Genomic DNA, 17,225 nt, shown 5'->3' on the forward strand with positions numbered 1-17,225 from the left:
CAATATATTTCTGAAGATTCCCCCAAATAAAATTATTTAAGGCTTTAATTTTCTGAATCAGTAAAGCAGAACCGCCGGAAAGCTGCTCAGAATATTTAAAAAGGAACAACAGTAAAACAGCGCCGGGGATTTACCGTTTAGTACTTTTACACAGCGGCCATTTCAACACACAGACAGGCAGAAGAAGGCCTTGTCCCAGATATGGCAGACATTCAGTACAGACACATTCAGTGCAGACACACAGTACAGACACATTCAGCGCAGATACACGACAGTACAGACACACATTCAGTACAGACACGTTCAGTACACACAGCACAGACTTTGTCCCACGCTTTGTCCCAGATATGGCAGACATTCAGTACAGACATAATACAGTACAGACACACATTCAGTACAGACACAGTCAGTGTAAGGACAAGTTCAGTAAAGACATAAAGTACAGACAAATTCAGTACAGACACAGAAGCCACAAGCATAAGCTGCAGCCAAGAGTCCTGCAAGAACTTGGTTTCTGTGAAAATGAGCATAAAACCATGTGCGTGACCAAAGAAGAGTAATTGGCTCCACTTCAGAAAGAACCCCTGAAAGCAACCTGTGCCGCCATTTTGGACAGCAGCGTGGCCTCAGATTCTGACTTAACAGAGAGGAAATATCAAGGCAATACGCACCACAGACATGCTTCTGGGAAGGCTAGCACAGTAAACGTTGGAAAACCGAACTGAAAAACTGAGACGCTCCATTAGCAAATGTTTCCTGTCAGAAATGTGTTACATAAATCACATGTATGTACTTATAGGCACATGTTGATGACACTACCAAATGCTCGTCTGAAACAGGAAGGCCTGAGGCCTGTATACAGGAGACAGTCCTCACGGCAGTAACGAACATGTGTGCAGATAAGCAAACACGCAACAGCGCTGACTACAGGAATGTGTGTGTGGAAAAACTGTATTCAGCGCCATTGTAGTAGTTTACTGCCATATGCTCAGTAGCCCAAACACGTGGGCAAGAAAAATCCACAACTGTATTGATTACTGTTGTGTTTGTTTACCGCCATATGCTCACTGTGTGTGTGTGTGTGTGTGTGTGTGTGTGTGTGTGTGTGTGCGTGTGACAGAGCTCCAACCGTTGTGTTAGTTTACCACCATATGGCCAGAGCTCAGACAGACACGTCTGGTCACAGTGAAACAGAACTTTCTGTTCCGCGGGCGCGTGTGCCAGACCCGGCGGCCAGCTGGACTCCGACCCAGAACCGCGGCTGTGCTGAAGCCGGGCTCAGACACCAAGGCTTAGACGGGCCGCAGAGATACTACAGCACATTTCACACACATAGTACAGCACCTGAACCACGAGGCTACAGGCTGCCCCAGTCGTGTACCTTAGCCACTAGGCTACAGGGCCCAGGCATGTACCTTAACCACTAGGCTACAGGGCCCAGTCATGTACCTTAACCAAGAGGCTACAGGCTGCCCCAGTCGTGTACCTTAGCCACTAGGCTACAGGGCCCAGGCATGTACCTTAACCACTAGGCTACAGGCTGTCCCAGTCATGTACCTTAGCCACTAGGCTACAGGGCCCAGTCATGTACCTTAGCCACTAGGCTACAGGGCCCAGTCATGTACCTTAGCCACTAGGCTACAGGGCCCAGTCATGTACCTTAGCCACTAGGCTACAGGGCCCAGTCATGTACCTTAGCCACTAGGCTACAGGCTGCCCCAGTCATGTACCTTAGCCACTAGGCTACAGGCTGGCCCAGTCATGTACCTTAGCCACTAGGCTACAGGCTGCCCCAGTCGTGTACCTTAGCCACTAGGCTACAGGGCCCAGTCATGTACCTTAGCCACTAGGCTACAGGGCCCAGTCATGTACCTTAGCCATGAGGCTACAGGCTGCCCCAGTCATGTACCTGAACCACGAGGCTACAGGCTGCCCCAGTCGTGTACCTTAGCCACTAGGCTACAGGGCCCAGTCATGTACCTTAGCCACTAGGCTACAGGGCCCAGTCATGTACCTTAGCCACTAGGCTACAGGGCCCAGTCATGTACCTTAGCCACTAGGCTACAGGCTGCCCCAGTCATGTACCTTAGCCACTAGGCTACAGGCTGCCCCAGTCGTGTACCTTAGCCACTAGGCTACAGGGCCCAGTCATGTACCTTAGCCACTAGGCTACAGGGCCCAGTCATGTACCTTAACCACTAGGCTACAGGCTGTCCCAGTCATGTACCTTAGCCACTAGGCTACAGGGCCCAGTCATGTACCTTGACCACTAGGCTACAGGGCCCAGTCATGTACCTTAACCACTAGGCTACAGGCTGTCCCAGTCGTGTACCTTAACCACTAGGCTACAGGCTGCCCCAGTCGTGTACCTTAGCTACGAGGCTACAGGCTGCCCCAGTCATGGACCTTAGCCACTAGGCTACAGGCTGCCCCAGTCATGTACCTTAGCCACTAGACTACAGGCTGCCCCAGTCATGTACCTTAGCCACTAGGCTACAGGCTGCCCCAGTCATGTACCTTAGCCACTAGACTACAGGCTGCCCCAGTCATGGACCTTAGCCACTAGACTACAGGCTGTCCCAGTCATGTACCTTAGCCACTAGGCTACAGGGCCCAGTCATGTACCTTAGCCACTAGGCTACAGGCTGCCCCAGTCATGTACCTTAGCCACTAGGCTACAGGCTGCCCCAGTCGTGTACCTTAGCCACTAGGCTACAGGGCCCAGTCATGTACCTTAGCCACTAGGCTACAGGGCCCAGTCATGTACCTTAACCACTAGGCTACAGGCTGTCCCAGTCATGTACCTTAGCCAATAGGCTACAGGGCCCAGTCATGTACCTTAACCACTAGGCTACAGGGCCCAGTCATGTACCTTAACCACTAGGCTACAGGCTGTCCCAGTCGTGTACCTTAACCACTAGGCTACAGGCTGCCCCAGTCGTGTACCTTAGCTACGAGGCTACAGGCTGCCCCAGTCATGGACCTTAGCCACTAGGCTACAGGCTGCCCCAGTCATGTACCTTAGCCACTAGACTACAGGCTGCCCCAGTCATGTACCTTAGCCACTAGGCTACAGGCTGCCCCAGTCATGTACCTTAGCCACTAGGCTACAGGCTGCCCCAGTCATGTACCTTAGCCACTAGACTACAGGCTGTCCCAGTCATGTACCTTAGCCAGTAGGCTACAGGCTGCCCCAGTCATGTACCTTAGCCACTAGGCTACAGGCTGCCCCAGTCATGTACCTTACCCACTAGGCTACAGCCTGCCCCAGTCATGTACCTTAGCCACTAGGCTACAGACTGCCCCAGTCATGGACCTTAGCCACTAGGCTACAGGCTGCCCCAGTCATGTACCTTAGCCACTAATCACACCATGTGAAGGGCAGAAAGGGGAACTGTGCTTCGCTGCTGTTTGAAGGGACAACATCCTAACCTGGAGTCTAAGCATATGTACGAACACATACACAAAACAAAAAATAATAATAATGAAAGTAAATTATTCATATTATTAATATTGAATTGAATCATTATTATGTATTAGCTGATTGGCTAGTTGAAAGCATTTTCATGACATAAATTAGACTCATTATTCTCAGGCGTATGCACAGGGGGTGGGGCACAGTGAGTGTGTTTGGGAGGGGGTGGGGCACAGTGAGTGGGTTTGGGAGGGGGTGGGGCACAGTGAGTGGGTTTGGGAGGGGGTGGGGCACAGTGAGTGGGTTTGGGAGGGGGTGGGGCACAGTGAGTGGGTTTGGGAGAGGGTGGGGCGCAGTGGGGTACAGTGAGAGTGTTTGGGAGGGGGTGGGGCACAGTGGGGCGCAGTGGGGTACAGTGAGAGTGTTTGGGAGGGGGTGGGGCACAGTGGGGCGCAGTGGGGCACAGTGAGCGGGTTTGGGAGGGGGTGGGGCACAGTGGGGCGCAGTGGGGCGCAGTGGGGCACAGTGAGTGTGTTTGGGAGGGGGTGGGGCACAGTGAGTGTGTTTGGGAGGGGGTGGGGCACAGTGAGTGTGTTTGGGAGGGGGTGGGGGGCAGTGGGGCACAGTGGGGCACAGTGAGTGGGTTTGGGAGGGGGTGGGGCACAGTGGGGCACAGTGAGTGTGTTTGGGAGGGGGTGGGGCACAGTGAGTGTGTTTGGGAGGGGGTGGGGCACAGTGAGCGGGTTTGGGAGGGGGTGGGGGGCAGTGGGGCACAGTGGGGTACAGTGAGCGGGTTTGGGAGGGGGTGGGGCGCAGTGGGGCGCAGTGAGCGGGTTTGGGAGGGGGTGGGGCGCAGTGGGGCACAGTGAGCGGGTCGGGGCGGTGGGGACGGTACCTGCATACAGAACCAGCTGGATCCGGTCCCGAATGTGGCCGACGTGCCAGTCCACCGCCCCGAGCCCGGCCTGATGCGTCTCATTGGGCGCCGGCACCACCAGCGGGCCAATCAGGAAGGAGCCCGCCGCCCCCAGGTAGCTGATGAGCGAGGCGACCGCAGTGGCCGTGGCCCTCTGGTCCGGGGCGAACCACGTCGTGGAGAGGAGGGGCCCCGCGCTCATGATGGTGGGCCCGGCCAAACCATTCAGCAGCTGCCCCCCGTGGATCAACCTGCAGCCAGAGGGGGAGAAATCCACACCAGAGATAGTTCATCCAGAGCGAGATACCACATTCAGCTCTACTTCCTGTGCCAGAAAGTAAGTTCCTGTTCCCACTTGGAAGAGTTCCTAAGATGTTCTGCCCCCTATGAATATTCATGAGCAGCCCGTCCTGGAACATATTTGGGTTCTGAAAGACTGGCTGCTAAAGAGACTATACGCACATCAGTACTCGTTAGAATCAGAAGCGATGCTGTAATAGTCTTGCAACTCATGAATATTCATAAGCACCTGCTTTCAATCTTGTCCTTATGCAAGGCAGGGAAAGTGCATTTGATTTAAAACAACACACTGCGAAGGAGAGTGCAATTTGTCGAACTTCTGGAACAAGGCTTGATGTTGTACGACATTCAACCCGCAAGCATATGTCTGCTTATTCCTTATAAAACGCTCAGACACGCTGTGTGTACATGTTTAAATAATGTGCAATCTGGCTCTGATTTCTTTTATATTAGGGCCAAAAGAAAATAAAACATTAAAATATCATACATAAGTAACCAGGAGGAGCAACGCCGGAGCCAGAGGCCCAGCCGGGTGAGAGAGGCCTAATGTATCCAGCAGAGCTGTCTGTGGGACCGGAGCCAGAATGATGTCCTGGCTGGCAGGCCCAGAGGAACCCCGCAGAGGGGCGCTGAGAGGCCCCAACACAGGGGGCATTGTGGGCCCCCCCCCCATCCCCGATACTGCTGCCACGGCAACAGCGACCTGACAACGCCTCCCCCGAAAATCTGAACCCCAGCCTCACTCCTGACCCCCCCCCCCCCCCGTCCTGGGAACACAAGGCTCCGGTGCGTTCTCTGCCCTCGCGGTTCTGTATTTGGAGCATAAGGGGTGGGTCTGATTGTCTGTCCGTACACCTATCTGTCAGTCCTGGACTGGGCCCCAGAAGCAGGCAGTGTGCTTCAATAGGAATCTTCTCACAATAAACAATAGACAGGCCCTGAGACAGACTGACATCATGCAGAAGTGTTTCTTTTGTTTCACGTTAAACGCCTGTTCTCCCCACTGTACTGCAGCGCCCCCTGCTGCCGGTTTGGGAACGCGCAGATGAGCACGCCGTCCTGGGGCGGCCCTTCCCCCACGGCGGCTCTTCCCCCACGGCGGCTCTTCCCCCACGCGGCTCTTCCCCCACGGCGGCCGTTCCCCCACGGCGGCCGTTCCCCCATGGCGGGGAAACAGGGCTGATGGGAGGAGGAGCCTGCCCGTGCAGCTGGATAAGCGTGCTGCAGGCACTCGACTGGCCAGCAGGGGTCCCTAATGAGCAGCGACACATCTTCATCCCAACCAACCGAATCCCTCTCATATCCCAGAGTGACCTGAAGCCAGTTACGTGCTGCTCCTATGGGGCTCCAGGCCACAGCCGGTACCGGTAGGGGTCAGATTCCACCCGAGATTGTGGCGCTCGATCCTGCACCATGTGGGGCAGCCTGTAGCCTAGCGGCTAAGGCTCATGACCGGGACCCGGAAAGGTTGGTGGTTCAAGCCCCGGTGTAGCCACAATAAGATCCGCAAAGCTGTTGGGCCCTCGAGCTAGGCCCTTAACCCTGCATTGCTCCAGGAGGGATTATCCCCTGCTTAGTCTAATCAACTCTGAGTCGCTTTGGAAAAGAGCATCAGCTAAATAAAGTGAGTTATCCGGCAGCCAAATCGTATGTCATTCCGCTGTGCTAACGGCTAACGGCTAACCGCTAACGGACGCCATCGACACTGGCACAGTCCGCCGGTGAGCAATGAATTACTTATCACTTCGCTAATGACACGCTGTCATCTCGGCCAAGGAAACCGTTCACACGCCGTTCACACGCCGTTCACACGCCCCCGACCGCCGCAGAGCTAATGATGGCAGCCGCGGTCAGGACGGGCACGGGTCGGATCCGATCGGAGACCGCGGTGCTCCCTCGTACCCCGTGAGCAGAGCTTTCACAGACGGAAGGAGCGAGTCGCTGCCAGACCGCCGGGCTCATCCCCCACACTGGAGCAGCGTCTCATCAGGACCTGCCACCCAGCGGCCCATGGGAATTAGAGCTGGATCAAAGGCAGCAGTCTCACACACACACACACACACACACACACACACACACACACACACACACACACACACACACACACCCGCGACTCCTGCACTAATTACCATTACCCATGCCCGGAGGAGACACGGTAATCCAGGGGGACTCGAATAGGTCACATTTCTTAGCACATCATCCAGGACAGAACATGAGCTCAGGGATAACTGCCGGGTGAACTCAGGGATAACTGCCGGGTGAACTCAGGGATAACTGCCGGGTGAACTCAGAGATAACTGCCGGGTGAACTCAGGGATAACTGCCGGGTGAACTCAGGGATAACTGCCTGGTGAACTCAGGGATAACTGCCGGGTGAACTCAGGGATAACTGCCTGGTGAACTCAGGGATAACTGCCGGGTGAACTCAGAGATAACTGCCGGGTGAACTCAGGGATAACTGGCTGGTGAACTCAGAGATAACTGCCGGGTGAACTCAGGGATAACTGGCTGGTGAACTCAGGGATAACTGCCGGGTGAACTCAGGGATAACTGCCGGGTGAACTCAGAGATAACAGGCTGGTGAACTCAGAGATAACAGTCTCATGAACTCAGGGATAACTGGCTGAAGGGCAGATTCCCACCTGGGGATGCTGGCCACGGTATTCACACTCCAAGCCCAGGTCCTGAGTCATCCCCATATTGAGTTACATCATAATAAACCCACCAACTGCGGCATCCAAGTGGACCAACCAATCACAAGTGGAATACTGCCATCTGGGGGGTGGGGGGTGGGGGGAGTTATGTTACCTTCTGCAGCGACTCTGTGATTCATCTCGTATTACATAATGCCGAGCATTACCCCAGACACCTGAGTGTCTGGATGTTCAAAGCAATCCATGATCTCATCACCATTATCGGTAACATTACCACAGTACAGGTGCTTAAACAACAGAACAAACGTTCAGAAACACCGCCGCACCTTTTAGCTGTCACCAACCAGATGATAATCTCGGAAAATAAATCAGCAGCCATTGATTAATTGATTGATTGGCCGTCAGCGCAACAGTAGCGATATGCGCAGGGACCTGTTTGACAGATTATCTGAACATGGGGGCGTTATAATAAGGCTTTTATAAATAAAATAAAAACTCCCGCTTTACCGGAGGGTCTCCTTCACTATTTATACATGCAGACAGGGCGCAGACTCTCCTCTATGCCTGCCTGGGAGAATCGATTAGATGTTAGCATCGCTGCTTCTCCCGAAAAAAATCACCTATCCTCCCCGGTTCATTACGAGTCTCCGACCAGCGCTCAACCTGCCGAAAGTTTTTATTGATGCCGAGGCAAAGGCTTATTATTAAACGAAGGAGAACGCCTGAGAGGCTAATCTCTGTGCCAGGGTAGGCGTGACATTTCGCCGCAAAAAAAAAAAATCGCCCATAATGTAGCTGATCAGAAGTTACTCAATTTAAACAGCCGATTAAAAATCACTGGCTGGAGTTTAAATGGCAAAAAGGCACACCTATCTCTGTAAAACAAATGCCCGGGGAACATGAACCGTATTTACAAAGCCAGCTCCAGACACGCGGTGAAGTAATTTCCTTCTCAGAAGTTTATCAAATAATTAATTTCATATTTTTAACTCAGCTGCGCGCAGGCCCGTCCTTCGGTGAAAGTGTCCGCCATGGCAACAAGGCTCAGGAGAACGGACAATTACAGCGACGAGCCTTTTCTAAAGATGATGAGCTTTAATGGGGTAGGGGACGAGCACAACGCCGGAGAAAACGAACGCTCAGACCTGAAGCCGGCGGGGGGGAGAGAGAGAGAGAGAGTGTGCATTTCGCGACGCTCAGATTAACTACGTTTCCTTTAGTTGACGGGCAGGTGTGAAAGATAGGGCGCGGGGGCTGCTGCGGTTACTCACTCCAGGCCTGATTATAGTGCTGGAAAACGTTCAGGCAGGAAGCAGCGGTGACCGGGAGATGCTGTTGGCCACACGGCCTCCCTGCGATGCGAGCTGTAAAATTATAAACTTCTCCAATAGATTGAATCAAACGAGGACGCCGCCTTTGCGTTTTCAGACATCGCCAGGAACAGGTGGGCCGCTTAGATTCAAAAGGGAACCCGCGGACCCTTCCCCAATCGGTCACTATTGTAATTATATTTCCCAGACTTTTTACATAAAGCGCAAGCCTACGGGGACACGGTCTCTTTCGACGCTTCCCGTTAGCAGACAGGCCAGGAGAGAGAGAGAGAGAGAGAGCGTAATAAATTCAGCACTTCTAAATTCAGAGAAGGGGCGGCTTCATTCACAAACCTCCTTCATTCACCCCGCCTCATAAACGGCTCTCTCTGCTCGAGAGAGAGGAGGCCGTTCCCCGCAAACTATTTTTATTTCCCATTTTTTTTTAAAAACATTCTACTGTCTCCTCTGGAGAGATTCCCTTCATCTATATACCCCCTGGAGCTACTCTCTCCGTTTTGAAAAAGCTTTTTGTGATCATTACAATGATGCCCTTGAACTCCTCTTTTTTCTTTCTTCTGTATTAAAGCATGGCGGCTGAGAGAGCAAAACTGCTCCGACGCCCTCTTATCTAAATCACGATCAAACCCCCATCGCCCCCACCGCGATGTTTCGATAAAGATGCGCTCATCAAGTTTATGGATGCGAGTACACCGCACGTTAAAAAAAACAAAAGCACAATTCTACCAGGCGGCGTTCACTGCAGCTCACTGGCAATGCTAACAGTGACACCTTTTGGTAGCTCATAGTACTACATGCAATTCTTTTTTTTTTTTCAAAATACAGCATCCATGAATTGGAGAACGCAGACAAACTGTCAATGTTATATTTATTATTTCATAAAAAAAGGGTTTATAATATACTTTATCGCCGTCATGTTGCAATACAGACAGAAACAACATCGTTAAGATAAAATGCACTAACGTCCTTTGAGGAGAATTTAAATTTGAATTTAAAAGCCATAATGCCACATGGTCGTAAAATTATGCAAATATTTGGAATAGCGCCTGTGCGCCGAGTCCACGACAGCGGAACGGAGAACTCAGACATCACAATGTACACGACGTCGAGCGTTTGCTTTCTTACCCAATGGTAGAGATAAAGAAAGAGAGATTTATTTATAAAAAATAAAAATAAAATAAAAACTGAAACTTCTTCCCTACTTGTAGGGAGTGAATTATTGCTGTGGACTCTTCGTTTATGGGAAGGGACTACACCTTGTGGCGACGCCATGACTAGACGGATTCTCACACACACCACAGCGTTTCACAAGCGCTAGAGATTGATGCGGTCGACCGGCTACAATAACACCGGGCCGCAGCGTTGCGCTGGCAGCCCCGCTGCTCGCGATATATCTCCAGTTCGCATTAATGTTTATTGAACACAACAGACCTCGGCTGGGTAGCGCAGTAAAGCTTACAGTGCATACATTAGCCTCTCTCATGCATACGAAAGCGCAGCGGCGACACGGACATTACTGTTCGACACGACCATAGAGCGCCCTGGCTCCGGCTGCAGAAATAAAATGCCTACAAATTTGTTCCAATAAAAGTAGATGAGCTGTTGTGTGTAACCAGTGTGGCTTGGGCTAAGACTGAGCCCAAAAGCTTTTGGCATAGCTCTTACGGGGCGGCCTGTAGCCTAGTAAATGGCAAATGGTTGGCATTTATATAGCGCCTTTATCCAAAGCACGCCGATGGTGATTGACTGCCATGCAAGGCACCAACCAGCTCGTCAGGAGCATTTGGGGGTTAGGTGTCTTGCTCAGTGACACTTCGACACAGCCCGGGCAGGGGATCGAACCGGCAACCCTCCGACTGCCAGACAACTGCTCTTACTGCCTGAGCCAATGAGATGACTGCTCTTACTGCCTGAGCCAATGAGATGACTGCTCTTACTGCCTGAGCCAATGAGATGACTGCTCTTACTGCCTGAGCCAATGAGACGACTGCTCTTACTGCCTGAGCCAATGAGACATCTGCTCTTACTGCCTGAGCCAATGAGACGACTGCTCTTACTGCCTGAGCCAATGAGACGACTGCTCTTACTGCCTGAGCCAATGAGACGACTGCTCTTACTGCCTGAGCCAATGAGACGACTGCTCATACTGCCTGAGCCATGTCACCCACACATGCCGCCTAGTGGCTGAGGGACCTGACGAGGGCCCAAAAAGCCCTGGTGTAGCCACTGATCTGCACAGCCGCTGGGCCCTTGAGCAAGGCCCTTAACCCCGCATTGCTCCAGGCGGGATTGTGTTCCCTGCTTGGTCTAATCAACAGTAAGTCCCTTTGGATAAAAGTGTCAGCTAAAAAACACATTATTATTACTATGCTGCTTTCTACAGTGGGGTAGAACAGCAGGGGCAGGGGTAACAGGCCTGGGGCAGTAGAGTGTTCTCCTGCCCCCAGGGACTTCAGAGACACACTGGGCTCTTTCCAATCACTTATTTTTCACCTCCTGCTCCCTTTCCTTGCCTCCTTCCCTTGCCTCCTTTCCTTGCTCCTAGCTCCTCCCATCGGGGGAGACAAGGCTGAAGAAGCCAGAAGAGGAGGTGCAAACAGGGGGATGTCTGTGTGCCGTCAAACGTCAGTTAGGACCCACGTCAGTTACAGACATGGCAGATGGAGGGGAATCATTTATACAAGTGGATCATTTATACATTATGCATTCCGATACTTCCCCAACGAAAGCACTCATGTTTACTTGCTCAGTACGTCTTCGTCCGAGCTGCCAAAAGGAACATTTAAACAGACTGGAATCAACCGAGGAACAAGGAGACAGGGAAGGATAAGACACGCCCCTGGAATGAGCCCCCACACCAGGTAAAACAGGCGACTCCCGTGTACCATCAGCGGATCTCAAACAGAAGCCTTAGGCCTAAAACTACCACAAAACCCAGAACAGCGGGGAGTCCACAAACTTTTCAGCCGTTGCTGGAGGAGTCCACCGACCAAACAGCCAATAAATTAGAGGGCCTGAGTCCTAAACCTCATTAAGAATCCGATTTCCCCTTTTACTGCTCCAATTATTGTAATAATGATGCTGATAATTCATAGGCGCACTCCATCATCGGAACAGAGCCCATACAGGGTACATACTGCAGATTAACAACACAGAACTTAATGAAGTTTTTCTGTATAAATCATTGCAATAACCTTGCCTGAGTTTTACCTTCAAATGCAGGGAGGGAAAAAAAAAAAAAAAATCCTCTAAAATATGTAAATAGAAGCTGAGGAATGAAACGCAGGACACACTCTAATTCGGCAGTCGTACAGAGGGCAGGACAGTGACAGCTCGGGAGAGCGTCCCGCAGGTGACGAGAGAGAGACGCAGACAGCGCGACGGTCCCGGGATCGGGGAACGCACAGTTCCGATCAGCTCAAATAAAACAAAGTTCATCTCCGGGATGCAGCGATCCCCGGGGCGTCTGAGACGGTGTGCGCACAAGCAGAGGGATTATAACACAACTGTTCCGTCTTCCGGGGAACGAGCGCGGCTTGTTTAAAAAACTCGCTCATCTGCTGTAATTTAGGAAGCCTGGCGGGGGACGTTTAATTTCAGCTTTTCCGGAACGTTCTTTCCCCCCTCCGATGCACATATGCTTCGCAAAAAAAGAGACACTTGAAAAATATGCAGAGCAGCAATTAGGCAAGACAAATAGGGATGAAGAATTTGGCAGGCTTTGAGCAGCAGACTAATAAACACCAGCCCTGTGGACGTATTTCGCTGGGAACACAATCCAGAGAAAACACAACAACAAAACAAACACTCATCACTTAACATGCAAATCTGAATGGACCTTGAAGCTGACTTTGTTTCCAGTGAAACAAAAAAAAAGTATTCTAAATGACTGTTTGAAATTGAGCTTATGGTGCTGGGCCAAGCAAAAAGAAAATGGCCTTTTTGCAAAGCGTGTGTCCAGTCTCATCTGAAACAGGGCCGGTGTGGATGTAGGTTTATTTTCTAGCAGAGCCCTAACACACCTGACTCTATTCATCAAGGTCCCGACTCTTGAGTGAAGACCATGACTAGTTCATTAACTCAATCAGCGTGTCGTAGCGCTGGGCTAAATTAGAAACCTGTCCCCAAACCGGCCCTGTTCCGTTGAGATTGGACACCCCTCTTCCACAGGAGTTGCGGGTTCTGAACCCAAACATATCCCCCGAGGTTTAGATTGAAACGTAAAAACATCTGGGTGCACCTCAGTGCTGAACAGCAGCTGAGGTCAGGGCAGGTCGGCCCTGGGCTGGTTAGGAATCATGGCTACAGTTTTGCAAGGGATTATGGGAACAGTATTTGCCAGATTAAGGACACAATGAAGTGAAAATGGGTATAGGGTTATGAGTGATCAGATAGTGTTATGGGGCGGCCTGTAGCGTAGTGGTTAAGGTAAATGACTGGGACACACAAGGTCGGTGGTTCGATCCCCGGTCTAGCCACGATAAGATCCGCACAGCCGTTGGGCCCTTGAGCAAGGCCCTTAACCCTGCATTGCTCCAGGGGAGGACTGTCTCCTGCTTAGTCTAATCAACTGTGCGTCGCTCTGGATAAGAGCCAAAAGCCAATAATGTAATGTACTGTACTGTAATGTAATGTAATGTTATGGGGGTTCACTAATACAGTGTTGTGAGGGTGTATGGGCACAATACTTTAAGGGATTATGGGTACAGTACTAGAATGCGGGATTCTGGGTAATGTAGTCTCAGCTGGTTTACCATCGTTTCAGCTGCAGGTCGGGCACAGGGACGCTCCGCATGGCACTTCCTGCCACCATGAAGAAGGCCGACAGCAGGAGGGACACCCTCAGACCTGCAGCACAAACACAGGGGGAACACCGTCATCACTACACTTACACCTGCAGCACAAACACAGTCATCACTACACTTACACCTGCAGCACAAACACAGGGGAAACACCGCCATCACTACATTTACACCTGCAGCACAAACACAGGGGAAACACCGTCATCACTACACTTACACCTGCAGCACAAACACAGTCATCACTACACTTACACCTGCAGCACAAACACAGGGGAAACACCGCCATCACTACATTTACACCTGCAGCACAAACACAGGGGAAACACCGTCATCACTACACTTACACCTGCAGCACAAACACAGGGGAAACACCGTCACTACATTTACAACTGCAGCACAAACACAGGGGAAACACCGTCATCACTACACTTACACCTGCAGCACAAACACAGTCATCACTACATTTACACCTGCAGCACAAACACAGGGGAAACACCGTCATCACTACACTTACACCTGCAGCACAAACACAGGGGAAACACCGTCATCACTACATTTACACCTGAAACAAAATGGTACCCCATGAGACCGGTCACTACATTTACACTTGCAACATGACATTACATTACGTGGCATTTAGCAGACGCTCTTATCCAGAGCGACGTACAACAAAGTGCAAATTAAACACAAGAACAAGTGCAAAAGTGGACCTAAGAGGACAGTACTGTTCCGAGTCCTAGTGTAAACATACAGCAATTCAGAACCCTTGAACATAAGGGGGAATGCAGCAAAACCAGTTACTTATTTCACATCTGCAGTACACAGGTTAGCGCTAAAGCAAACACATAGTCATGCATATCTTATCAAGCCACCCTGAACCCTTCCTCTCTGAGCAAAGCAGGTGTGGACAGGAGCACGTGGGATTGGCTCTTCCCTCCAGAGAGAAAAATAAGAATCCAACAGCCCGGGGCAGTGCTGAGGAGATTGTGGTATAGAGATTGTGGTCTTTTGGGTTAGGAGTTAAACCCAGGCCCTGACAGTGGTTGTTAAAGGGTGTAAACGCGAGTGACCTGGTCAGTTTCCCACAGTACCACCCCCCCCCCCCCCCCCTTATTGGCCACACCATCCCATGAATTCACAACACTCACTGATTCCAAAGGAAGAGAAAGATTCCAAAAAAGAGAATTGAGTTCTTGACCTACCTGGTTGAATAACGGTACAATAAAAAAAGAAAATGGAGTAGAGTGACCCATGTGATCAGTCTAAGACTCGGAACAGTGCGTTCCTCTCGGGTCTTCAGCGGGCTAACGCCTGGTTCTGATCTGCACTTCACTGTACGTCGCTCTGCATAAGAGCGTCTGCCAAATGACTGCAATGTAATGCGGCAGACTGCATACATCTGAATAATCACATTATTATTCATCGATATTATTATTATTATTATTATTATTATATCCCTTATGGTTCTAGGCTCCCTCTTTTTGGTGTCAAATGAGACACTGCACAACAGGCCCACCTCTTGCCCAGTGCCTAAAGGCACTGACAGTGTTCCACGTCTAAAATCTAATAACCATCAGCAAATCAGCGTCTAAATCAATCCCCATCTTTCCCAGTTAACCTCTCCACAGTGAAACGGCCGGAGGAAATCGCATTAGCGCCACTCCACGCGCACACACAGAGCCGGCGGTGAAGGTAATTAGATCAGCTGACCCTCTGATTGGTTCAAACAGTTTATGACCTCACGAGAGAAAGATTTAATAAGGATTCTATCTGCATCTCAGCCAAGACTCAATTACCTACGGGTCCTAATGATCGTTTGCAGAGCAGCCGGTGGTATTTCCCAACGGCTGCACCTGTTCAGTGTGTCCATGGACTATTTCTTTAGCTTTCTTTGTGGGGGTCTGTGGGGAGCCAGAATTAAGCATGTGCAATGCCGTGCCTTTCCTGACCAAACGGTAGGCCGTTATTTTCAGGAAACACCAAATTTCACACTTCCTCCCTTATTCAGTGTCCTCAGCAAGAAGTGATCCGGCCACAATGGAAGGGCGGAAGGTGGGGGGGGGTGCTGAATGAAAGTCTACAGTGTGACAGTAGAGAACAGTAAGAACACAATGAGCCTCATTATAACAGACTAATTCCTTACAAGGCTGCCCTTATCCTTGCTTGCTGTACAGGCGGGGGAACAAACGCTGTCTGCTGCGCCGAAAAAGTTCTAGAAGCCGCTGTCGAATCGATGGCAGCAATACAGGTCTGAAACTGGATTATAAATATACCCGTTCAGCAGCTACACTCCAATTAAGGAGGAAAGTGCCGTCTAGCCGCAAAGTTATTGTAAATCTGGTGGTCTGAAGTCACGATGGGCGGCGGTAAAGAAGACACACACGTATCTCCCGCTGACTGCTGCTCCTTTAGATCATACGAGCAATTAACCATGAGTCACTGCCACAAATGGCCTCTGTTTAACAAAGAAATCAGATAACTACAAACACACACTATTTTTCTCATTACAGCAGGAGAGCCAGCCCTGGTAATCAGCTTCATCATGAGTCAAATAAAACATCGGCATTAATCCAAACAACTTGGATGCCTTATCAGACTTGGGAGAATGGGTCTTAGGCTACCAATATCCTGATGGAAAATATTTTAAAATTGCCTACAAAATTCTCAACACCAGGGTTCTTAAAAAAATGAATAAAAAAAGAAGTGTTGCCTGATAGCAATACGCTCTGAACATAAATAATAAAATAAAATAAACTTCATGAGACGAGGTAGGCTGCAAAATCTGAACCAGGAAACCTGAGATATCGTATTTCAGAAAAGCCAAAAAATCACTATAATTTCAGAAAAGCACAGTGAAGTCACTGCTTGTTAATATTACTGAACGCTGTTAAACATAATAGCTCCAATAAATCTCCATTTAGGGGGTCGGGGGGGGGTGGGGGGTGTTGAGGCAAATCTTTGATATCGTGATTCCTCACAGCTTATTCTACAGGCTGAGTTCGTTTCAATAGCAGAGCTCGGTGCTGTGAAAGACCGCACGGACTGGAAGGACTTGCAGGAGGCAGACACAACGAGAATTCCTGTCAATTCAGCACATAAGTGCCCCACTTAAGCGCCTTACAGGCAGCCTTTCAGGGCCCAATCACATAGCGGGAGAAATCTGCACTTTGCTGAAAAAAAACAAAAAAAACACAAGAGCCAGCACATCTCCCTGGTGAAATGGAGCTTAGCTGGAGTCGAGCCAGCAACCCCAGTCTTTAACCCCGGAGACACAGACATAACCCTGGGCTGTGGAAGGACTTTGGGCTTCCCTGCTGGCTGTCTCAGGCCAGGGCTCTCTGAAGGCTTAAACAGTCGCCCTGAATTATTAATCTCAGAATGGCTGACTCAACTCCCCACCCAACTCTCCTCCCCATCTTTAACTTAACTGTGCCTGAGCAGTGAAACTTCAGACTCAGGCCGTGTAGTTTTGGCGAGTGTGTTTAACAGACGTTGCAAGACACAAGATTCCACAAAGGTAAACACTGATGTTCAGTATGACAACACCATTTCAATAAATTGATAGTAAGGGCTACTAAAAGTTTAAACAAAACTAGGTTTTGATGCAATTTGAAATTACTGTGTTAAACACACACATACACACCAACGGACATTTGCGCAGGTTTGTAGAACAGACTTGTGTCGTTATGGAGCTGTTTCCCGAGTTACGTAACCGGTCATAACCATTACACAACGGTTTAAAATTAAGCATTGCCCTGAAGAAACCCCAAGAAGCCCATTTGTGAGTTGTGCAAGCCCACTGGTTGT

At 50.3% G+C, this 17,225-nt stretch overlaps 1 protein-coding gene across 1 annotated transcript in view; it reads right to left on the minus strand.

Annotated features, from left to right (window-relative positions):
• Window positions 1–17,225, minus strand: part of slc49a4 (solute carrier family 49 member 4) — a 52,457-nt gene that overhangs the window by 33,235 nt on the left and 1,997 nt on the right. The window contains exons 2-3 of the mRNA XM_061234882.1: window positions 13,371–13,464; window positions 4,311–4,582 (exon numbers count right to left, since the gene is read on the minus strand). Of these exons, the coding sequence (XP_061090866.1) occupies window positions 4,311–4,582; window positions 13,371–13,464 (366 nt within the window). The remainder of the gene's footprint in view (window positions 1–4,310; window positions 4,583–13,370; window positions 13,465–17,225) is intronic.

The sequence above is a fragment of the Conger conger genome, chromosome 3 (assembly GCF_963514075.1).
Source record: "Conger conger chromosome 3, fConCon1.1, whole genome shotgun sequence".
Taxonomy (NCBI): Eukaryota; Metazoa; Chordata; class Actinopteri; order Anguilliformes; family Congridae; genus Conger; species Conger conger.